Source organism: Mollisia scopiformis, assembly GCF_001500285.1.
Source record: "Mollisia scopiformis unplaced genomic scaffold LY89scaffold_13, whole genome shotgun sequence".
NCBI classification, from domain to species: Eukaryota; Fungi; Ascomycota; class Leotiomycetes; order Helotiales; family Mollisiaceae; genus Mollisia; species Mollisia scopiformis.
The window spans coordinates 1,308,109-1,332,224 of NW_017263593.1; the positions used below are offsets into that span (position 1 = coordinate 1,308,109).

Consider the following 24,116-nt stretch of genomic DNA (forward strand, 5'->3'; position numbering starts at 1 on the left):
GCTCAGGCCACCCTTCATAGCCATCAGCTTGAGACAAAAGATACAACGAATAATGTCATTTGGATGGAACTTACACATTCGCGACCAAACCGCTGCTTCAAAACTCCATTGGAGGTAATCTTGAGAGCATCTTTCGCTGCAGTGCTTCGGATATGCTTGTTCAGTTCGGAGAAACGCGGGCCAGAACGTTTCACGTTTCCCATATTCATTGGCCCGCGCGATCATGTTTTTCAGTTGACTTTCGCACATTGTGTTTGCGGGCGTGTTTGAAGAAGTTGGAAGAGGTGGTGATGGGAGTGTTTCGTTGACTTGGAAAATCTTGGTCGTAGCTGCGGAGATTAGATCCAAACCACAACTAAAAGCTACAAGTTACAAGCGAGTGAATTGATCCCGATCAAATCGGTCATATGAAATGGTCTATTTGCATTGTGCGGGGGTGTAATTAATACAGCAGTAATATGCAAATATAATTCCAGCTGCCAGTTTCCAGCATTACACTCTTTGTCATGCACTTGTTTCTGATTGACTATTGAAGACTATCAAGTTGCTCAAATGAGAAACAAGTTCTTTTTTGTCTAATTATCAGACCAAGATTCTGATATTATCGTTAAGATGTTGTGTGGCAAATCTACTGATTGCTAAAGAAATACCATTGCCTATTATATTCTAACTTGTCCATCTTGTCCCAATCAGCCATATAGTTTTGGCTCGTCGAAGCATACATAAACTCGGATTGGAAGATTTTTCACGATGCATCATGTGGAGATCCTTTGTGCAGTGGCCTTCTGCTTCCAATCAATATGTGGTTTTGCATCTTCTCGTGACGAATGGGGCTCGCGCGCGTAATTCTCGCTTCGAAGGGGTAGGTACCTCCTCCAGCGACGCCAGTACCCCCATGACAATCATAAGTCGCGACGAAAGAGGCTCCCGTGATTCTCACTTCAAAGGAGTGCCAGTCACCAATACTTAGGTATGTCCCTCCAGCCACGCCAGTGTGACCCTCACGACATAAGTCTGCAACGACACAGAATACAAACCGGAGCAGAGCCAACGTGGCATCGTGACGAAAGGGGCTCGCGTAATCTCGCTTCGAAGGAATGCCACCAATACTTAGGTAGGTCCAGCGATACCAGTGTGACCCTGGCGACAACCATAGCAACGACACGAAATATAAACCGGAGCAGAGCCAACGTGGCATCATGACGAAAGGGTCTCGCTTCGAAGGAGTCCTGCCGACCATCAATCCTTCCCGCGACGCCAGCGAGACCTTCGCGACAACCATAAGTCTGCAACGAAAGGGGCTCGAGTAACTCGCTTCGAAGGAATGCCATCAATATCTAGGTATATCCCTCCCGCAACGCCCGTGGGACTCTCGCGATAATCATAAGTCTGCAACGACACATAGAAGTGTGGCATCGTGACGAAGAAGGCTGGCTTAATCTTTGGTTCGAAGGAGTCCTGCCGTCCATCAATCCTTCCAGTAACACCAGTGACACCCTCACAACAACCATGACTCTGCAACGACACAAAGTATGATCCGGAGCAAAGCCACCGGTGAGCCCAGGTTGCATCGTGACGAAAGGGGCTCGCGTAGAAAAATCTCGCTTCGAAGGAGCATCAAGATTCCAGCAGGCTAGTGTGACCCTTGCTGCAACCATAAATCTGCAACGACACAAGATATAAGCAGCAGTAGAGCCTAGGTGGCATTATAAAACTCTATCCAGTATTATTTCGTCGTTTGCTTTTCATCATCAAACAAAGGGTCACGTAAACAAGTCATCACACGAGCAAATTATTCACAGACCACTGTTGATTGTCATTCTCAGACGTACTCTATCCCAGATGTAATCTAACCCAGATCCAGTCTACCCCAGATGTAGTGTGCCCCAGATGTAATATACCCCAGACGCAGTCTATCCCAGAGCCAAGTATTTAAGGACGCGCAAGCAATTCCTCAGCCAAAGCGTCCAGAAATGCATCCGCTTGTCTCTTGGCGTCACTCGATGGTGATGATCCACGAGATTGTAGAGGTTGTAGCGGGACTGGGGATGGAGAGCGCGGTCTTCGAGCTTCATAGCGTGCAACGTCGTAGTGATACCTATCCAGATCGACTTCGTAGCGGCGTTGTTCCTGTCGGTATTGTTGGACCCTGTACAATAGAGCTTGCGGAAGACCACCAGCCCTATACTGGCATTAGTATCGAGAAGAGAAAGCCGAGAATACGTGTACTTACGGACGCCAGTCTGCAGAAGGTTGGAAATTCTTGTCATGGAGGTATGGATATGCGTGCTTGTTAAAGTGGGCATCTGCATCCTGCTTTCCTGCACTGTGTCAATTGTACTCTCTGAGATCGTCGGGTAGGCGCGGTGTGAGGTGAATGGGGAGAGGGACTCTCTGAGATCGTCGGGTAGGAGGGGTGTGAGGTGAATGGGGAGAGGGACCCCCCGAGGGCGACTGGAGGCCATATCCATGTTGCGACTTACCATAAACCTTTCGAGTTGTCATGCGAATCGCCTTTTGGACAGCCTCAACTTGACCTAAGTCTGGGTATTTGTCGTTGTTGTAGGCCTCGTAACCCTCGAATACAGCCTTGAGCTTATCTACGTCGCCACCTTTTGCGTTCCACTTCCTGTTTAAGATATCCAACTGTTCTCGTACGAAGCTGTCAACTATATCCCGTGGCCACTTGAAAGGAGAAGGTTCGACTGGTTTGCGCGGACGGTGTGCCATTTTCGAGGTGGTAGTTGATGGTTTTGAAAGAAGTTCGAAGGAAAAAATTGTTTGTACTCGGCAAACGTGCTAAGAATGGAAGCTCAGGCTGCTTGAAGCGATAACAATAAGGACACTAAGCCTTGCGTAAAGCCACTTGAGCAAGTCACGTGTAATAAATTTAGTAATGGGGTTGTATTCCCTTTCCACCACAAGAACTGTGCCGTTGCTGCCTACTCTTTGACATAGCATTGCCTACTATTTCACATAGCATTGAAGATGGTAGCTCATATTGCATATGTGAGCACCAGGTTCCAACATTCTGGAGTTACCTGGACAAGTACCAAGTCGGAGACATCTTCTCCTCTCAAAAAAAATCAAGCTAGTGCCTGGATGATTGGATCTCTTTCACACTGCGGCATAAGCCATAAGCGTAAGCGCTACTCCCAGTTTCCATCCTCCTTTCAGACTCCCTGCTGGATTTCCCTTCGTCGTAGTGTTACCCAGCGGCCAGCAATTGAGGAGACAGAGCTACTCGCAGCCGTGCTATCCGATTTCGCCAACGAAGTAATCGTCGGGCTCGTAGTTGCTTGGGTCGAACTCCCGCTCGCATTCGTCGATACCGCCCCAGTGTTTGTTGCTGCTGCTTCGAAAACGCTCAATGAGGCCAATCCAGCAGTAATCTTGACAGGTATAAAAGGAGGTGGACCGAACAAACTAGCTTGGTAGTCGATGTAACTTCCATATTGATCCAAACCAAGCTTCCGTCGTAGGTTATCGTCGTGTATGGATATACCGTCGTTATTGCATCTGTATAATCATTGTTGAACGAGTTCGTGCAGATCGCTGTACTTGCTGTAGTACCATTGAAAGTACATCTCTCAGACAATGTACTGCTTCCCATTAGCTGAGGTCTGTTTGCGAGAGAATTTTCTTACAGTCCATCGGTTTCTGATGCTGGATCTGCGTATGACCAATGCATGGTGCTGAGTCCTTGAGTGATGATTATCGGATTGTCCCAGGCAGCATAACCACAAGATGATATCGTGGCACAGTTTATGAGAAATGTTGCAGCCGTCGAGTCCTGATTTTGTCAGCTGTGTTTATCAGAGAATGGACAGAGCTTACAGCAGCAATCACAGAGCCGACTAGATCTCCAGGAGCGGCGTCTGAATCTTGAAAAAGTATATTAACCACATCGGGAGGTGTGATCAATGGGAGAGGATCAGGAACCCTGGGCCATTGGGAGAATACTAAATCGACGCAAGCCAAAACTAGCAACGAAGTCCATTGCATTGACAGCATCTCGAATGGAGAGAGGAACGATGAACAAGAAGCATTTCGGAAGCAACATCGTGGTTTAAGGGAACTATATCAACGGAGATTGATGTGCCACACCCCGCCTTGAAATATTATTTTGCAAGAGCAGGCCAGTCAGAAGTACAAGGGCAGAGTTTCCTACGTTCCATAGAAAGACCAGAAGGAATAATTCCTATTGGCCCGTACCAAACATGCCAAGACTCGTGAAGTTACTGTAGCCGAATGTGGGATGTTGGATCCCAATCGAGCTGGAGAAAGGAGAACGACAGGGGTGACTTAGATTGACTTCAATAAAGAGGCGTTCACAAGTCAAGATTGTTCTACATGACTTTACTTTTCAACTCAAGAAGCTCACTATTCTAGAAGTCACTCGAAAGAGTCGTGCATCCTTTGAGGTAAGAGTTTGGGGCATAGGAGATACTTCACTCTTTAGTTCAGGGGTAGCGGGGTTGATCTCGCCTCACTCTGAAATCTCGAGCAGCTTTGAACCTGCAAATTTACTTTGGCAGCTATGATTAAATAATTTGATGAAGGAGGTATGCCATGAGCCTCTTACAACAACACCCTGATACCTCCTCTTTTGATCAGTAATTCATCCTCCAACACGTGACTACCCCAGGATTTAGTCGGCGTTCTCGGTCAAAACAGACCTCGGCATCTCCCCACGCTTACGGAGTTTTTGGACTTCCTCAAAAACACCAAGCACTCCCCTCCATTCTGCAACACAACACAAATCCTCTCTCGCACGAAAACGATATCACAATGGCAGGCGAAAGACTCAGCTCTATCCTCAAGCACTTGACACCTGGATCTTCAGGATTGTCTACAATGTCAGCATTCCTCTCTACGTCTTGTAACACATGCTAACCTTTGTCAGTACTGCGAAGCATGCCGACGATGTTGTCATTACTCTTGCGATTCGAACACCACTTGCCAAGGGTTTCAAGGGAAGCTTTAAGGACACAGAACTGGATTATCTTGTCTACTCGTTGCTGAAACAAGTCGTACAAAAGTCCAGGATTGACCCACAATTGGTTGAGGATATCTGCTGTGGCAATGTACATTTTGCGCACGATCTGGCAGAACATAGCTGATATTTGTACAGGTCTCGGATGGAAAAGCTGCCTACAAGCTTCGAGCTGCCGCTCTTGCAGCTGGCTTCCCAAATACGACTGCCGCCTCTACTGTAAATCGATTTTGTTCCTCGGGTCTCAAGGCTACACAAGATATTGCAAACCAAATTGCTTCAGGAAGCATTGAAATTGGTGTCGCTATGGGTGCAGAGATGATGTCGATTGGTGGTGACCGACTCGAGAAACCGTTCCACCCCGAAATCCTACAAAACCAAGAATCCGCTGACTGCATGCAACCCATGGGTCAAACATCAGAAAATGTTGGCAAGGATTTCAATATTTCGAGAGAGATGCAAGATAGATTTGCTGCGGAAAGTTATCGACGTGCTGAGGTTGCTCAAAAGGCAGGCTGGTTCGAAGATGAAATTGTGCCAATTACTACCGAGGTTAAAGATCCAAAAACTGGGGATCTCAAGAAGGTTACTGTGACCAAGGATGAGGGTCCAAGATGGGGAACAACGTTTGAGGGGTTGAGCAAGATTCGTCCTGCTTTCCCTGACTTTGGTGACAAATCGACTGGTGGAAACTCTTCTCAAGTTACTGATGGAGGTATGTTTCACTACCCACTGCTGTCCCACTTACTGATTTTGTAGCCGCTGCCGTTCTCTTGATGAAGCGTTCTCGTGCTATCGAACTCGGCCAGCCCATCCTTGCCAAATATGTTGGAGCTACCGTTGCTGGTCTTGCTCCCAGAATCATGGGTATTGGTCCATCTATTGCCATCCCAAAGCTTCTCGGCAAATTCAACATTACTATCGATGATTGCGATATTATCGAAGTTAACGAGGCTTTTGCTTCTATGGCGGTTTATTGTAAGGATGTCTTGAAGATTCCACACGAGAAGATGAACATTCGAGGTGGTGCTATTGCTCTTGGTCATCCTTTGGGAGCAACTGGCGCAAGACAGATTGTCACTGGTCTCAGCGAATGCAGGAGACAAAAGAAGAAGATTTTGTTGACGAGTATGTGTATTGGCACTGGACAGGGAATGGCTGGTTTGTTTGTTAATGAACAGCTATGAATAGCACTAAGTGGCATGCATCAAAATTGAGCTGGCACAGGCAATGAATATGTTATCAAAAGAACGGGCTCCAAATTTTCTCTGAACTCTCTGTATGACTTGGATCGGATGCTAAACTCGTCTAGCAGCGTGGATGTACGAATGTCCTTGAATGTCTTGCGATTTAAATCCGTGCATTCCCATTTACCTTGTCCATAAAAATCTTGTACAACCGTCATAAGCTTATTTTCCGCAGACTTAAACACCGATTCCCGATTCGACTCGAACTCTCTCGCACTTCTACAAACACTTTCAAAGACTTCGCGCTCCACAACACCGCACACCACAACATCAACAACAATGGCCACAACCGATGAGCACGAGACCATCGCATATCTAGAATGGCGCGCAGCTCACCTAATTCGCGATTTGATGGAACAGGGCCGAGGCACATTCGAAGATATTGCGAGAGGATTCGAAACATTCCGTCGCATTTGGGAAGCGCAATATGGCCCATCAAGAACACGAGAAGCTGCGGGTATGTACGGTATACAGGATACCAAGGTTGGCGTTCTCCAGAGGGCTATCAGATCTATATTACAAATATATGATCCCAGATATAGTAAGTTATAGGCATTGAAGCAAGGACAAAACAATAACCTCTCTAGACAACAAGAGTTCGGGCGAGCTGGACTTTCCTAGAGAATTCAGCGATGCGACATTTATTGCAACACCAGGCTGGAGGTATGCTACATTGCTCGGATCTCCAAGGCAAGAACAAGCATTGCAAATGTTTCAACCTCCAGCTGCACCACATCCTCTCCCGCAAGAATCTCAACCACCTCCAGCACTGCCAAGAGCGCATCATAGAGCACCGCCAGGAGCGCAAGTAGGCTTGCAGCCAAAGGCACAGTTCAATACACGGCCAATAGCACAACTAAGCCTCCAGCCAAGCGCAAAGCCAGTAGCACATCCTAGAGCACAGCCAAAGGCACCGCAACAAGTTCAACCCAAAAGTCTTTTTGACAGAATAGGGCCTTTGCCACAACCTCTTAAGCCTTTCGAGCCGTCTAAGCTGACCGGCTTCGGCCCTCGACCGAAGCTACCAAACAAATCGAGTCAGAGCACAGGAAGTTATGTCCCAATGTTTGGCAACGATGCAGACAATTGGCCATACTGGTCCGTTGGTCTAGAAAAGCTCAGAGCTGCGACACATCTCTGGCATGGTCCCCGGGGAACCCCGTTTGCGCCTATTAACGCACACTTTAATATTCGCTTCAAATTCATGAACCGTCGTACACAAGATTTCGGGATATTCTGGGTAGAGCTGGAATCCAAAGAGGAGCCTCTAAGCGATAAGTCCCGGCGTGCTCTAGACTATGGGTGGAAGTTTCTATTGATGTGGACTGAAGAAGTTAGATCGTCCTGGGAACAGAACAAACAAGCTCCATTTATATTCTGGTGGCTGGATACGTGGAAGGAGTTGGAGTGTAAGGGAGAAATACCTGAGCTCTCTCTAGAGCCGAACAGGCCCCCTCGTGCTGTCTCCAGTGGATCTTTGCAGCCCGTTCCAACAAAGCCACTACTTAAGAAGCCAGTATTTGAAAGGCCGCCGCCAACTGGTCCAAGGAGCAGCCGCATAAATCCCTTTGGCCAAGCACCCTTGCCTTCAAAGAAACGGCATCGATCTGCGTCGCCTCGAGTTGAGGAGGCTAATCAAAGGGCAACAATCACAGATTTTGATAAAATCGTTCCTTCAAAGCAACCGCGGACTGGTCTTAAAACTTCTTACGGGGACCTTCGAATTAGCTCTCCAAATTCTGGTCATTTAGGAACAGTGTCTGATAATGTCAAGCTAAATACGGATTCAAGGTCACCAGAGGCGAATTCCACCTCTTCAAGGAATCCTTCTCGAGAGCGTACGAGCCTTCAGAATGGCCGAGGGGCCAACAGAAAGCTGATAAGCACCGATCTCGATATAGCACCTGATGCCAGTCGAAATGCCTCCTCCAATGGCAGATTTTGGAAGGACCATCAAACTGACCGCCCGGAGCCGGATCATCTCCCGAACCCCTTCGATACCATAGTCCCAACTTCTAGTCTAAGCACGCCACGAAAAGGCTCTGAGTCAGGCGTTATGACAGAGCAGAGTAGTGAGTCGGGCTCGAATGCAATCTCTAAGAGACCACGCAGAAGCTCATCTGAAGAAACATGGGTGCGAAATATGTTTGAGGAAGCCAGACAGTCGAATTCGGAGGTCAATTCTATGGTAAGTAGTTCTCCATAGCTCAGTAATTACATTGACCAATTCATTACACAGCTTTCAGTGCCCGAAAACGAGAAGCCGAGACCCGGAGAATCAAAGAGGCCTAGGCGTCGTTGAAGCTAGAACCGTTTTGTGGTGTTTTTGCCAGTGACTAAAGGTGGCTTTGAACACAGAACGTTTGGCTAGATGGACGTCTCGACTACTTTTAGTTAACCCAGATAGTCAAGTTATAACTTGTAGCCAGCTTGTAGAATAGAGTCATTTTCCCTCAGAGTATGGTTGTGGATCTGTAGTATGCATCAAGTGAAAACAAGAGTGAGACTTAGGAAATGGGCCGCCGAGAGACCTCTTAGCTTGATCACGAAACACTGATACATCCCCTTTGCTGAAAACCTAATCAGTCAACTGCCGCCATGCTTAGAAGCTCGTCTCGTGATTACTAGCTGTTGTGCTCAAAACACTTCAATTTGCCGAGCTTTCAAGCCAAATCTTCAAGTACTTTGATACCACAACGCGGCGACAAACGATGATACTCAGCTTCAGACCTAAATCTGCAAGGCATTCGTCATTGAGCTAGTTCAAATGCGCAACAATCTGTTGACCGTGATCCATCGCGATAAGAACTTCTCCAATTTCTTCTTCCGCGGACAATCAGCCTCCACAACCGATCCCTACAACAACAACATCCACGAAAGCAATCATGAGAATGCAGTCCCATAAGAAGCGGCCCAAGTAAGCTTTCTGGCTTCACATTGATCGGTATATATTAATGAAGCGAATAGCATTGTTCCACTCGCGGCAAGCACAGAGCAATATCAACCACACTTCCACCCACAAGAACCTCGTGCACATCAGTCGCATACCTTGCAACTTTCTAGACGCCCACTATATGGTCAAGACGATGAGCATCGGCCGTATTGGTCTGTCACCTTACCGCACCATCCAAGGACATACAGACTACTTTACGGTTTCGGTAGAGGAGAATACGTCAAGGTGGTTGAAGATTGGTTCGGTTTGAGAATCAGGAGCACAGTTAAAGGCAATAATTGCATGACCATCTGGCCTGAGGAGTTCGAGAAGACTGGTAATTCTTCCGAAGAGATTCGACCTTGGGTCGACAAGTGCTATCGATTCCTACAAAGCTGGGCGGACGAAGTCATTCAACGAAGAGAGAGCAAGAAGGCGGGAGACATGTCAGCTCAGGCACCAACAATCAAGGAGTGGCTTGAAGTCTGGGTATTTATGGTGGAATGTGGACAAGAGCCAAGTGTTGCGGAACCGATTCGAGGTCCTCTTAAAGTCTGAGTGTAGGAGTGTATTGTCTCAGGATCAAGAGAGAAGTGGCATATTCGATTTTGGGGGACGCTTGGCAAGGACAAGCCTCGAAGAAGGTAATGACTTAGTGATGTAACTAAATAATGAAGCTTCTATTGCCCGCAAGTCTGTGATTAGTTGTGGTGATATTCGTTTTTGTTCCTTTAAATGTCAATAGACTAGAATGTCAATTACCCACGTACCCACAATCTCCGGCATGAAATAGGTACCTTTTAAGCTTTTCAATGATTGGATTTCAAGCGCTACAAAGATCGCGTTCAACATGTGTTCTCAGAATGATTGGCTTTTGATACCTGGCAAGCTAAGGAAATCTGCTTGAGCCTTAGACAAGACTAAATACCTTCCAAATCGATAAGAAACTAGAGACTAGATCCTAAAGAGTTATAGCTTTGATCGTTAGCGCGCAATCTGTGCATAAAAGAATTTTTTCCCCCCTACAATCCTTCTTCTAAAAACAACAAACAACCACCACCATTCCCCCAACATGTCAGGAAACTCCGGCAAACCACCAATCCCTCCTAGACCGTTCGAGTTTACAGAGAGGGCGGTCTTACGATGGCTAGATAGATACTTCCGCGACTATTTCGAGGAGTGGGTACAAGGTTCCCGATCACAGTTCAACAGCATGTTGGAATTTTTCGATGATTCGATCCCATGGATGAGAAATGATCAACCAGGTTGTGGAGAAGTAGAAGTATTGCAGAAATCTTTCCGCATGACTGCGCGCAGGTTTCTTGGTAAGTCGATAGGTCTTTTGATATCGATCGCGAGCGCACATGGCTAACCCGTATCTAGGTACATCACGCGCAGACAGGATGTTCACAGCTGCAAAATTTCCTGAAATCTTCGATGTTAGATTTCAGCCAATTGTGTGGCGCGAGTACGTCTCTTTATTAATTTTGATAGAATTCTACTTACACAAACAGTGATATTGAGCTACCTGCCGATCTCAGGCAGAGATATAGGGAGTATCGACAGAGAGTCCGACAGTACGAGGACCTAGTGAGAGCTTATAGGCAAGGTAATTGACTCAATGCGGCGTGAAGGTCTTGACTAACTCTTCTCCAGGCTTGTCAGAACCTCAACAGAACATTCCACAGCCTCCCACACCCTTGCCGCCGTCTACAGCACCAAATCAAGAAGACATTTCGGAAGATCGTCAAACAGCCATCAAAGTAGAAGACGAGGACTGAACCCACTGGTCAATTTTCGTGACGATCCAGGAAGGGGACCTCTCTCTTGACCCAAAGCATTACGATATAACAGCAACTCCCACAGCAGACTCAACCCCAACCACAGCCTCAACAAGCTCGACCTACTCAAATTGGTCAAGCTCAACAGCACGAGAGATTCGTTACTGCGACGAATGGAGGGTTGGCCGCCTCGCCATATTCCGCGCCAGCCCCATCTCAGCAACCACAGCCTCCCACACAGGCAGCTGCAGCTTCAGGGGACAATCGAGCTCCTCTTTATAGGACAGATGCTGGTTCTTGGCTCTACTGGTCAATTTTCATGACAGACGAGTACGACTCATTCCAGCTATTCTGTGCTGTCAAAGGAGAGTATGTAAAGCCCGTTGAAGAAGACTTCAACCTCAGGCTTCCCAATCAACAAAGCATGAGAGATAATTACATCGTCATCTGGCCTGAGGATAAGAGTAAGAGAAGAGTGTCAGTTGGAATGCTAGAGTATCCACTTTTATGCGCTGTTTTAGGCTTAGTTCAGGGGCTTTTAGTTCTAGCGGTCAACACTCACTTATATCCTCCTCTGGCTGCTGGACTTCAGCTCTTTAGACTTATCAATACATTCTTTACTGCCCATCCGATTTCCGTGACACTCTTAGCTGTCATCTGATAAAGAGACAGCGACAAGGTGGCAAGTGTGAGAAAGCCTCTTGACCAATGCTTCTTCGTTTTGCAGTCATGGGCCGATGAGGTCGAGAGACAGAGAGAGCATCGCTCGAGCGGACAAGTCACAGCCAAGTCACCAAGCATCAAGGAGTATCTTGTTACTTGGGAGGGTTTTGTCGAGCGTGAAACCTTTCCAAGGGTTTCTAGGCCATTAGTTCAGGCCCCTTTGGAAATCAGACAGCGACGACCTCTCGAACCAGAGGTCAGCAGAGATCTATCGAGACTACGCTCGCGCAAGAACGCGGTCGGTGGCGCTCCCTTGCTACTGACCAAGGATGAGATCTCCAGACCGCAACCACAGGCCGCAACACAGAAGCCAACTCCGAGTCAAAAGCCACGCGGTGGCCTTAAGACTCACCACGAGGCATATAACCCAGAGAATCTCTAGCCCTTGACCGAAGAACAGCGCAATCAATATGCTGGTCTCTAGGCTGGTGAAATTGAGGAACGTAGACTCTGGAAATTGGGCCAGGACAAGATGGAGGAGCTTAAGACCGCTCGTCAAAACTTCGAGGTATGTACCGCATAGATCATTTGCAATTCGGAACGTTTGTATTGGTATCATCTGCTGACATGATCGCTTAGGTGGTCGACAGGATGGCGAAGAATGGCGTGCTTCTTGAAGGCGCATTTGCATTGGGTTATGAACAGCTCCGACGAAACGTTTCAAATCTAGAAATCATCGTCGAGAAGTTGAGGTTCCCAGATAGGGTCGATGATAGTACTGTCGACAAGGCATACGAGCAATACTGGCAAGACAATCCGGATATGCCTCGAGATACACACAGACAAGCTGCTCCTCGGCCCGCCACACAGCAATCACAATCAATCGCCGATCCTGCCGCTCCTCCTACTCAATCTGGAGATGAGGTAGAAGACAGCTTGGCTCAATTGAAGATTGACCCAGCTTCTGAGGATGCGGAGACAGAGGAGGAAGAGATCGTGGAGGAAGGAGACAGCAGCAGTCGTGCGGAGACTGATGACAAGTCCACGGAGTCATCAGCTCCTGCGAAGGCTGATGTTCCTGAGGAGAAGTGAGTAACGCACTGCACGGGCAGGCTTTTCTTTTCTGCGCTGGTCATGCAAAGATATAGTACGTGCTATTTCTTTCCATCGAGACTGATCATACGGGTGATCTCTCTCTTGACCCAACGCCTATGACATGAGATTACGGGATCTCATGCAACGATGTCTTACGGGAGACATCATCATGTTTGTCTTATGGGAGACACTTTATGGATTGTTATGGATGTTATATAGCTAGTAAATGGATATCCTTGGCATCCCCATCCTTTCTCTGTGACAATTGTGAGGTGTTCCTACTTACCTAGATATCTAGGCCAATTACAAACCTCCTGCCGCTCTGATACATCGTTTTATTTCCTAGATATTTTCAATGAAACCCACTCACAATCTAACAAGCAAAGTTTTCCGGCAAGTGCCAACTATTCAATTCCAACGCTATGCTCCGTACTCCTATGCATCGTGTATCTATCGTATATCACCCTTCATATCCATATTTACATTTCTCAACCAAATCTCCACCAGCTCTCAATCTCGCTCTCCACCCTTCAACCCAAAGCCAAGCATCTCTCGCGTCACCCTTTGCAGTCGCTTTCCAATCATTCGGTTCCAATTTCCAAGCAGTTTCATCAAACCCAACTCGAACAATATTCGTAACTTTTGTAGGTCCAACAGGTACATCGTCCAACTTCCAAGCACTGCGATCAAAACCAACGCGAATAACATTCGAAACTTTCGTCACCACTTTCTCGACCTTCTCCGCTCTCTCCACGACCATCTCCTCCTCCTCGTTGCCCTCCTCGATTCTCTCAAGCGAACTCTCAAACCCCGGCTTCCTCACCCTCCTAACTTTCCTCCCCTTAACACTCCTCCTCAACGTCCTACCATTGGGCGGAGCAGGTCCGAACTCCGTTAACGCTGCTGCTGCTCCGCCCCGACATCCTTTCCCAAAAGTTTCGCCCTTTCGGGATTATAAATACTATCTTCAAGACCACCCGAGCCTACCTCGACTAGTCTGGAAAGTCCACCCAAAAAAGGATTGCTCGCTCTTTTGGTGACACTGTTGAAATCTTCTTCGTCACGGGAGATGGATTTGCGGAGTGAGGAGATGGAGCCGGAGCGAGAGTTGTTGGATGAGCGGGCGGGGGATGAGGATGGGATGAAGACTGGTGAGGGGGGTCGTCCGTCGCCGTCGAGACTTCGAGGGACTATGGGCTCACCGTCTTCTTCTTCGTTGTACTCGGCTCGATCAAGTGATGATGGGCGAGAGGTGCGTGGTGGTGGCGGAGGTGTGGATTTACCAACAGAGAAGAATCCTGACAATGGTCTAGCAGCTGGTGGGTTTGGAGCCTGTTGAGCTACGCCTGATTCAAAGAGAGATCGAGTCTTCTGGAAGAAGCTATTGCTTGGAATTGAGGGCGAGCTCACTGGTGTACGGCTGCTGGGGATTTTGGGGCCAGTTGTGGGTCGTCTAGCAAGAGAAGAAGGCGGCGGAGATGAAGAATCCTCGCGAACTGAATGTGTTGCTGAGACTGGAGAGTCGTATGGCCGCCCTTCTGAGAATTGAGATGCATCCGTGTTCAATGTTGGAAGTCTTGGTGATGGACTTGGAGAATTTTGAACACCGATAGGAGACCTTGGAGCATCAACTCCTCCTGAGTATCCCGATGGATTATATTCTGCATGCAAGTTTGATTGACTAAGCTGTGGTGAAATATAGTTTGGATTGGCCGTCGAATTGAAAGGGTCAAAGTCAGCTTGTAGGGGAGAAGCTTGAGGTTTTAATTCCTGATGTTGGTCATCCGCAGGAACATCATCATGCCATGAAGATTGAATTCGAGGTTCTTCATGAGGAGTTTCTTGGAAAGGAGAAGATGCTGCTTCAGATGGAGATGTTGGTGTATCTGAGTGAGCATAGGATTCGAATGATGGCACTGTATCTGCTGTATGTGTTCGAACATGAAGAGAGTTATCTCGCTGAGCATAATCGAATGGCCCAGCTGATTCATCAAATGAAACAGATTGCGGTCTAGAAGCTTGGGGATGTTGTGCTTCCTCGTCACTCATCTGCCTTACGAGAGGAAGATCTGATCTGATGGTATCAACGACATTGGCAAAGAGACCTGGATTTCTATGTGGACTCTCGCTAAATCGATGTATCGGCTCATGTTCAGGAACGGGGTCAAGATTCGACTCATCCAAGTACTGTTCAGCTATATCATCAGTATTTATAGGCTCTTCTGGCTCGCTAGACTTTGCTGGTGATGTATCTTGATACTGGCCAAGCGGAAAAGAGTCGTCGTCGTCATCAGAATCATCATCGAATAGATTGTCTGCATTCAAGACAGTAACTGGAGACTCGGCATGGCGCTCAGAAAAGTGTGGGGCTTGGATTGGCGTTCTAGGTCGAGTATACTCATCTAGTCTGGGCTCAGGACGTTCCAGTGGAGTGAAACCTGGTTCAGTTGCAACGTTATTGAGAGCTCGTTGATGTTCATCCTCATGAGTGGTGTCGACTGGAACTTGAGTGTTTGGGGGAGTTGATTCTCGGTCAACCTCTCTGGAGTGATGCATAGTCGCAGCTCCAAGGCCGAGAGGACTTGGTATAGGTTTCTCGTGGTCTGGATCTTGATCTTGAGCGTAGATGGAGAGCCCATTATTATTTGATGGAGCATCTGGTCTTTCTCCTTGTTGATCGTGTCCCAATTCAGCACCCTGTTCTTCCTCAGCGGATACCCATGTATCTGCACGGGAAGAGGTAGCTGTCATGGGCTGCGAGACATCCTGGTGATCAGCAAAAGTCCCCGAGGTATCGACTGGTTCGTGGATATGGGGGTTGTCTTTTTGATCTTCGCTTTCTTGACGAGGTTCGTTGTCATGAAGCTCCGTCGAATTGTCTTGAGCTTCTGTGCTAGGTGCTGTGTCAACACCAGCGTCATCTAATGCTTCGATGATATGCTGTGGTACAATGGTATGCGACACAGGATCAACGGATAATGGATCGTCTTTCGTTTCCGGTTCTGGATGTTGCATGACACCGACCGATTGAGGAAGAGCTGCTTCTGAGTCTTCGCCGTGTGTCATGGGCTTGGGGAAAGTCGGTGTTGGTTCTTGACTTCTGGATTGAAAAGGATATTGCGAGGCTTCATCGTCCCTTGTCCCTTCTACCATTGGAGTGAAGAACTCATCGCTTGACATTGGCGTCTCCATTGGAGTTCCGTCAGCGCTGAGGCCTCGTGTTTGAGTTTCGGGTTCAACGACGTGAGAAGCAGGTTGATATGTGGTCTCTTGTGAGTCTGGTGGAGATTCTTCATGCTTGGATTCTGGTTCCATTGTAGTTCCATGAGGCTCTTCAATGTGACTCTCTTCATGTTCTTGAACTGGACTGTTCTTGGAAACATGCTCGCCTGCTTGATGATCGTCATGGGCTGGATCATTCTGAGCTGAGCCAGATTCTGAAGCGTTCCTGGCCAAACCGTCATCCTTCTCCTGACCCAGAGACTCGGGAGGATTTCCCAGTGCTAAATTAGACGACTGCCCTTCAGCCTTGGCATTCAACTCTCCATGATCAGTATGTTCGTCGGATTCTGCCTCTTTAGCCAAATCAGCACCGTGGCTCTCATTCCCTCGTTCAGCATCAGAAGTTTCGACATGGTCTCCAGACCCACTTGGCTCTTCATCGTGTGCAGATTCGACTGATTGAGACTCAGGAGCAAAATGACTAGAAGTTGGAGTTTCTGGAACAACAGCTAAGGTGCTGGTAGCTTCTCCCAAACCCTCTCGTGGAGGTTCAGGTGTAGCCATCCCAGATGGGTGACTTTCGTGTTCTCCAGAGGGGGGACTCAGAGTATTGGATGATTCGTGCACTTCAGCAGTATGGTCATCATGACTTTCTGTTGGTTTTGGGGGTTCATCGTCATGCTGTTGGCTTGCTGCAACCTCAGGCATTTCCGGGGCATTGTCATCTTCGACTAGATCCTTCTGGTGGCCAGGTTCCGTTGATTCATTAGCTGGCTCAATCTGTGAAGTTGGCGTGCCGTCTTTCTCATCAGTTTGGTCGCGAGGCTTTGATGAACCTTCGTTTTGACCATCATTATCCTGATGATCTTCGATGTGTTTTGGCTCATCGGAAGCTTGAACAGGAATATCTTCAGATGTATGCTCCACTTGTCTATGAGATGGATCAACGCTTTCTGAACGGCAAGGGTGTTCTTCCTCGCCATGCGAATCAGATGGCAGAGCCGAAGGACTCTCCTCTTTTTCCGCGGCATGCTCCTCTGGCAAAAACGTTGGTTCTTCAGGGGACTCAGCAGTCATCTCATCACCAGCCTTCTCAAGATGTTGTTTGTCAGAAACTTGAGAGTTCTCTTCCACCGGCTGTGAAGACAGATCTTCACTTGGCTTTCCCTCACTCATTGAAGCCTCATGTTCGTCCGGACCAGGAAATTGTCCAACAGGATCCCGAACATCCTTGTCCTCGCCTCGATCTGATTGCACATCCTGCAGTCCGGTTCCTGGCACTGTGGGAGCTACATCAGCGCCAGAATTCCCGTCTCTGGAGGATTCTGGTTGAGCTACCGTTTCTTCTGGGGTCATGTCCCCCTCGGATTCTGGGGTCTCGTGGATTGTGGCTGCTGGAGTCTCTGAATGTCCTGATGGTTCTCCGTGAGATTCAGGGGTCTCAGCTGGGCTTGGCTCGTGGACAGCTTGTGTGGTTTCGGGATGTGTAGAGCCCTCTGTATCTTTTGCTTGCTCGGAATTAGGAAGGGAGGGAGGTTCAACAGTTTTGTCTTGAGTGAGAGAGCTTGGCTGCTCTTCTCCTGCATCCTGGTCTTCGGCCGGCTTCCCATTGGAATCCTGGAGCTCGGAATGCTCTGGTTGCTCAAAAAGCTGTTCTGATGGCACATGATCCTTCATTTCATCGGGTTCTGCATATTGATCAGTTGGGGCATCATGATTCCCTTCCTCGCGAGAAGGTTCTCTATCCGAGACTGGTCCATCTTTCGACACTTGTTCCTGTGTTGAAGCAATGTCCTTGGGCGATTCATCATGCTCTTGGTCCTGTACCTGGTCGGACCTCTTGTCCAAAAATGGAGTATCTGCCTCGATCTCTTTCCCAGTAGGTGGCTCTTCCGTACGCTCTGGCTCTTCGTTCTTGGTGGCTTCAGATTGAGCAGGCTGATCTTTGTCTTCGTGCTCAGTGGTGTTGGGAATTGGAGAATTTGTTGACTTGGGCTGCGCCATCTCTTCAACTCCTTCAGTAATAGTAGGGTTTTCTTGCTGATCAGGAAGGGCAGCAGCATGGGCCTCTGGATCCTTTGATTCTTCAACAGCATTCGTCTCAGGTTCTTTGGAAGTTTGTTGCTCAGAACCAGGTGGCGGGACATTTTCACCAGACTTTGAAGGTTCCTCAACTGGGGCATTCCCAGCAGCTTCGACAGGCTGCATCTTCTTATCCTTGGCCTCAGTATTGTCTCTGGGCACTTCATCCTGCTTCTCTTCCTTAATCGGCAATTCCTTGCTCTCGGCAGGCTTCTCAGCAGCTACCCTTCTTGATTGGGAAGCGTCAGACGTTCCATTCGCAGGTGTCTCTCCAACATCCTTAGTAGGAAAATTTTCACTAACCGGCTCCTTCGCCCGACTCAAAGTCTTCGCCCTGCTTCTGAAATGTATCGTGGGAATGACAGTCGGTGTATTAAGGGCAGCATCGATCTGAGCATTAATCGCCTTTCTTTTCTCGTCCAGATCTCTCAGAGCTTTCTTCCCTTCCTCAACCTTACGTTCCATCTCATCTTCCAAGGCTTCGAGCTCCTTCTCGACCTTTTCTTGTAGAGTCCTCTCAGTGTCTTCCTTCTCTTGTTCCCTCTTGTCGTCTTCCTCCTTCTTTATCCGTTCCCTCTCAGCTTCTTCAGCCTCAAGTTTCGCTGCTCGTTCTTCATCCTCCTTCTTCCGTCTCGCCATCAACTCCTCATACTCTCTCCTTCTCTGTTCCTCCAATTCTTCCGCTTCTTTCTTCCTCTTCGCCTCCAACTCCTCTTTCTCTTCCTGTCTCTGATCTGCCAACGCCTTCACAGCATCCTCATGCGCCTTCCTCAATTCCTTTATCTTCTCTTCCCTCTCGACCTCCAGACGTTCGAGTTCCGCATCGTGAGATGAAGTATCGGAAAGAGAATTGATGCAAGCATGGATACTATCGATATTGGCATGAAGTTTCGTGACCAAGTCCGCGACTGCTGAATGTGGATTTTCCATTCTCAATGCTTCTGCTGTTTATCCCAATGTCCTGGCAGACCTTATACAAACCACCCTTCCTTCAAAACAAACAGAATCCCACTTTCAACAACACAGTAACCAGACCGAGAGAAAAAGAGAGTTCAGACGAACGAGGATGAAAGGAAGAAAAGACCGAACAACACAACATAATGACGACAACATACTCACCGTCCGCTCTCAGGATGACCCATGATAGCCTCGCATATGTCCTTCGACCTGCTCATTCGCTCAAACCAATCGTGCTTCGTTCCGGCCTGCGCATGATGGCATCCGTTTCAACCGTGGCCACGGCATTATGCTTGCGAAAAACTACTCAACCTGCATCTCTCACCTATCAAATCCCATCAGAGGCAGCAAAAAGAAAGTATATCGCATATAGGACAGCTATGATCAGATATACTCCAATTCGAATGATGCGTTGTCGTTTTTTGTTGTGGGAAAGACGTCGGTGAGGGGCTGAGAAAATGGCGTTTAGATCCCCGATACGCGAAACGTCAGTGAGCCAAGAAACGAGATCGTGGTCTATATGTGGGATTATATGCTTCAAATCTCGGTAAAGTGAAATCAGGACTTGTTTCTACGGCGACAAACGATTTGGGGAGTTGATCGTTGGCGGTGGAATGGAGGTGGAGAAGAAATTGAGAAGAAGTTGGCATTTGGACAACAATACATTATTCAATGTTGCAAGACACTGAGGACGTTGAGGTGAGACTTGTAGCGTCATCGTGGACATTACCAGGATGTCTTAGATCCCAGACGACACTTTTATCTCCCATACAGTGGACAAGTTTTTGATAGAGTTTTGAATTGGATATACATCAAGACTCCATCAAGGAGAGCAAAAATCTAACTCTTCATCCTCCCCTCTTCTTCCCAATAACTAAATACAACCCAGTCCTGCCCTTGAATGTCTCCTGATGCCAATCCAGTCAAGCATTATGACAAATAATTCTATATGGTATAATGAAATGAAGTCGTTCTGTTCGTGCCATTCCATCCTCTAATCCAACTTCCAACCATTTAGATGCGTGGCACATCACCCTTCTCAGCTCTGGCTGATCGTCTTCGGTATTGTTCCCTGAATTGCATTCGTCCAACAGTTCCATATGCGATAGTTGCGACGAAAAGAACGGTCCAGATGCTTGTGATGATCAATCCAATAGGAATGATCAAGATGTTGAGACCTGGGACCACAAATGGTGCATCGGATGCGACAACAAGGGTTTGAATTGGTGGGTCAACTGCAGCCTTTGTGACGGTAGTGGTAGCTTGCTCTGCGAAAACGCCCGATACGAAAGTCGCTTCATCGGAGGAGAGGGAGGTATTGACTTGAGCGCCAGTCGAATCGGTTCCAGTGAGGGTAACAGTTGGGACGAGAACCTTTTGAAGGGCAGCACTAGAAGGGTCAGTCATGATCAACACAGGGTTAATGTACTTACGTTCCCATGTTGGTGGTCAAAAGATTCTGGTTAATTTGTCCAACGAAAGCATATGATTGAACCAAAGTTGGTACAGTCGCTCTCTTTACAACCTCCACAGCCCTTGGCCAAGAGATCAACGATGTTGCATCGGATCTCCTCTTCAATGATGACGCATTGACTGTTGATACTGTCGCTCCATTGTATGACAATCCAACCTGTACATTCGAGCTTGCGATGTTGACGAAGTCTCCGGTTGGTGCAGCGATCATGTACAATCGCAGATCGGCCTCGAAAACTCCAGTGCTGTTGTCCAAATACGGCAGATTGTAGCATACAGCCATTCCTGAAGGGTTGTTCGATACACCATTCAATGCCTCCAACGAAGTCGTGCAAGCAGCTTGTGTCTGCGCATCCCATTCCGTCACATTGATTCCAGTCGATGGTACCGTCGGTGATGCTTGCCTCCGCTCCAACGGTTCGATGATCGAGTCCACATATCTCCTCATGCTCTCCTCCATCGATTCGCTCCTCCTAACCACATGTGCTGCATTGAGAACACCCGCCGAGACCTGACCAAGAAATAGAAAAGAAGTAAGCGCCAACATCGTGATGGTGAATGTTGATTATTAGGATTCCGTCCTGCGGTTGATAGAATGAATGAATGTATATCGTGCCTGCCTCGATGGCAAAGTCCAAACAGAAGGGAAAGAGCAAAGACCGGGCGTAGAAGAGAAGGTAAGAGTTTGGAAGGGGCCTGCCCAAAAGTCAAATGGGAAAGGTACTCAGATAATGTTTTGTTTGGCGGTGATTAGAAAGGGTGGAAGAATAAGAACGAAAGTAAGAATAGATATCCACAGGTAGGATTCGGCGAACCAGCCCAAAAAGAAGTTTCGTACGAGAGGGATATCTCATGCAGTCATTGAGATTCGTACACAAGAGGAGATCACGCCGCCTTCAAACTCCTTCATGGTGTGATGGCTGTGCTTTTCCAGACAGGGAGAAACGAAGTGCTCGAGGTCTGATACGGGTCAAGACAGACCTGGCCTGACCCAGGCGAACTTCGTGACAGAGGATGTCGGATCATGAGGCCGAATCAGGAAGAAGCACGAGCCCAACTCCACCTAGGTTACCCATTGTAGAGAAATTGACGAGTGAGAAGGCGAAAGGGCATGAGTGAAACCGAGCTGGATGGGTCCTTGAGACAGCAACATCGTCGTCCATCCTGGTGATGGGGTATGGGATGTCGAGCCAAGCTTCGACTAGATCCACCGCACGGCTCTGGCAGGTAGGGAAGGGGTGGCAACTCTAAACGGCTGTAAGCTCCGTGAGAGGTGGAAGCACGGAGAGTGGATGGGGACAGAGTTACGTGGTCTTGGCTATGAGGCAGGGTCTGTCGCTGAAGTGTAGGAAGTGGTGAAGAAGAGTGTGGCGATGGGAGCGCACGGAGTTGATGGAGGAGCGTTCAAACAAGCTTGGTCGGAGAGTGAAGCTCAGAGCGTATCAAGTTTGCGCGCCAGGGATTATGCGAGACTGCGAAGCCTAAGGCCACCACCAAGCGAGCCAGTGGACAGGCAGAGATGGGGAGCCGCCGAAGGAACCTCACCTCACGATGCGACCGCGTAGTCATCCAGAAAATCCCAAGAAATCCTAATAATCCTATTGAGATCATCGCCACCGATCTCGTTCGTGTCCAGTGACATCGACGGATGCGCTTATTCAATTTCTCGAGGCGCCACGATAGGGACGACAGCCGCAAGTCATGAGCCACTATTGTTCGTCCTCATGTCCAGAAGCGCTGAGCACGTCACCTGAGAAAGTCCAAAATATTGAGGCTCATGACGAATATCATCCACCTGCGATGGGTCTCTCTTCTCATTACAGTACTTCTCATGCGATACGCATTCACATCATCTGTCCACTCTCCCTTTCTCTTGTGTTCCTATTCTTGGCAAGCATAATGGAAATTTCGGAGATAGCTCAATTCTCGCTAGAGTCACTATGATGAAACGACGTCGTCCCTGATCGACTCTAGGACAGGTTCGAGTAGCCTCTATTTTTTTACGGGACCAGCCCTGTGTTGATGAACTCGCGTGGTATGTCTCTAATTTTACATTTCGGTCATGGATTAACTTGATCCGTGTGTAAATACCGAATAGAACGGTCGAGAAGTCATACTATTCCCCAGTCCCCCGCGTTGACTTGGATTTGAAACGTCTATCAGAGTTTGTTTGCTGTCAGTGGAAATTGTTCTTTGCTCCTGTGGCGTACAGATCTATCATCTCATGTTTGACAAGCTTTGTATCCTAGTTAGTGCTGCCGTGGGATGTCACTGAGACATTGTGGCAGGAGGATTTGTGGCAAGGGAGGATTCCTTGTAGCAATAGTGGGGAAAATGTTATCGTGGCCACCATGTGGTTGTGTTGCATTGAAGAAGGCAAGTTCGTCTGTTCTACAAATCCTTTGCCTCATTTGCGTCATCAACGAGGCTATAAATCCTTCCGCCTCGTTTGCCACGGAGGAAGGTTATATGGCCACAAGTGAGGCTACAGATCCTTTGTGTCTCATTGCCACACAGAAAGACGGAATTGGAACGTTGAGGCTACAATGCATTTTCTCTCATTGCCACATAGGTAGCAGATGGAGTGAGGTATCTCATCATTCCCACCACCACAAAGTCAACCCAGCATCATATTAAGTCCAGACCACAACCTTATTATGCTCACGGACGAACACTGCTAAAATAGAATTATATCTTCACCCAGTGCAGAAGATCACCGTTTCAAAAGCTTGTCTGTTTATTAGTGAATGATATCTTCAGCCAAGACAGATATAGTTTCAAAAGCTTGTCTGTTTATTTGCAAATTATATCTTCACCCTGCCCAGAAAAGCATCGTTTCGAAAGCTTGTCCATTTATCTGCACATTCTATTCTTATCTTCCCTTCATCTAAACTTCAAACAAGCTTCCTAGCCCGGAAGTTACGTCTTATCACATCAAGTATTCAGTCCCCTCATTTGTCTATCACGACAACGGTCGTCGACTCAAACTCCTGCTACCTCAACACCATGCACTTAATCCGATAACCACAACTATAGCTCCACGACTCCGGTCAAGCACCGCGTGGCATCAAACCCCCACCCAACCGCAAACCTCCCGGAACAAGCAAGCAAGCCTTCTCATCATCCGATCTCATACCCGAAAATGAAGGACACACGGCCGGACCCAGCCATATTCGTCATCTTCTCCGCCCGTCCCCTCCCCGCTTCTCCAGCCAATCCCGAGAAAGTGGCTGAGCAGCAGCAGCTTATGCGAATAGGTTTGAAACAACCGTCGACTTGGAGATCTATCTTTGTAAACAACCAAGCTTTTCCATCGGCGTCGTTGTTTGCATTGTGGGTGTGTTGCGTCAATGGTGCGTGGTGTGCGGAGAGGAGGTGGTGAGTATAAGTTCGCTTCATTCACAGCTTCTTCGTTTCCAGCAGGGCAGAGACAGCGATGCAGTATCTATCTTTCGTTTCTCTTGAACTACTAGATGAGGCAGAACGTACTCGAGTGAAGGCCCAAAGTTGGAGCTCAGCAGAATGTTTACGCAGATGATTCAGTTTGTATTTCTCATTTGCTACAGAGTGAAGGTTCTGTCCATCCCTTGTTGCTCCTGAATCATTGATTGAGGTAGAAATCAAGTAAGTGAAGGACCAAATTTGGAAGTGGGCAGAGGATGTACAGT

At 47.9% G+C, this 24,116-nt stretch overlaps 7 protein-coding genes across 7 annotated transcripts; 4 read left to right on the forward strand and 3 right to left on the reverse strand.

Moving 5' to 3' along the window:
- Positions 1-1,917: 1,917 nt before the first annotated feature.
- Positions 1,918-2,730, reverse strand: LY89DRAFT_719294 (uncharacterized protein; the record flags this gene model as incomplete). Its single annotated transcript, XM_018218485.1, has 3 exons — positions 1,918-2,182; positions 2,234-2,321; positions 2,484-2,730. 3 exons carry the CDS (start codon positions 2,728-2,730, stop codon positions 1,933-1,935), a joined length of 585 nt encoding a protein of 194 aa, XP_018070968.1. The 3' UTR covers positions 1,918-1,932.
- A 443-nt stretch (positions 2,731-3,173) lies between these two features.
- On the reverse strand, positions 3,174-4,014 carry LY89DRAFT_734709 (uncharacterized protein; the record flags this gene model as incomplete). Its single annotated transcript, XM_018219932.1, has 4 exons — positions 3,174-3,470; positions 3,506-3,602; positions 3,648-3,793; positions 3,838-4,014. 4 exons carry the CDS (start codon positions 4,012-4,014, stop codon positions 3,174-3,176), a joined length of 717 nt encoding a protein of 238 aa, XP_018070969.1.
- Positions 4,015-4,732: 718 nt separating this feature from the next.
- Positions 4,733-6,280, forward strand: LY89DRAFT_617946 (thiolase). Its single transcript, XM_018210818.1, has 4 exons — positions 4,733-4,859; positions 4,907-5,087; positions 5,135-5,711; positions 5,756-6,280. Exons 1-4 carry the CDS (start codon positions 4,792-4,794, stop codon positions 6,181-6,183), a joined length of 1,254 nt encoding a protein of 417 aa, XP_018070970.1. The 5' UTR covers positions 4,733-4,791; the 3' UTR covers positions 6,184-6,280.
- Positions 6,281-9,128: 2,848 nt separating this feature from the next.
- Positions 9,129-9,733, forward strand: LY89DRAFT_734711 (uncharacterized protein; the record flags this gene model as incomplete). The annotated part of the gene is made up of 2 exons (XM_018219933.1): positions 9,129-9,160; positions 9,211-9,733. The coding sequence occupies 2 exons, from the start codon at positions 9,129-9,131 to the stop codon at positions 9,731-9,733; spliced, it is 555 nt and encodes a 184-aa protein (XP_018070971.1).
- Positions 9,734-10,247: 514 nt separating this feature from the next.
- Positions 10,248-12,061, forward strand: LY89DRAFT_734712 (uncharacterized protein; the record flags this gene model as incomplete). Its single annotated transcript, XM_018219934.1, has 6 exons — positions 10,248-10,500; positions 10,559-10,643; positions 10,690-10,784; positions 10,832-10,938; positions 11,030-11,433; positions 11,629-12,061. 6 exons carry the CDS (start codon positions 10,248-10,250, stop codon positions 12,059-12,061), a joined length of 1,377 nt encoding a protein of 458 aa, XP_018070972.1.
- A 90-nt stretch (positions 12,062-12,151) lies between these two features.
- On the forward strand, positions 12,152-12,711 carry LY89DRAFT_734713 (uncharacterized protein; the record flags this gene model as incomplete). The annotated part of the gene is made up of 2 exons (XM_018219935.1): positions 12,152-12,187; positions 12,259-12,711. 2 exons carry the CDS (start codon positions 12,152-12,154, stop codon positions 12,709-12,711), a joined length of 489 nt encoding a protein of 162 aa, XP_018070973.1.
- Positions 12,712-19,989: 7,278 nt separating this feature from the next.
- Positions 19,990-20,908, reverse strand: LY89DRAFT_586483 (uncharacterized protein; the record flags this gene model as incomplete). Its single annotated transcript, XM_018209369.1, has 2 exons — positions 19,990-20,365; positions 20,409-20,908. The coding sequence occupies 2 exons, from the start codon at positions 20,906-20,908 to the stop codon at positions 19,990-19,992; spliced, it is 876 nt and encodes a 291-aa protein (XP_018070974.1).
- Positions 20,909-24,116: the final 3,208 nt, after the last annotated feature.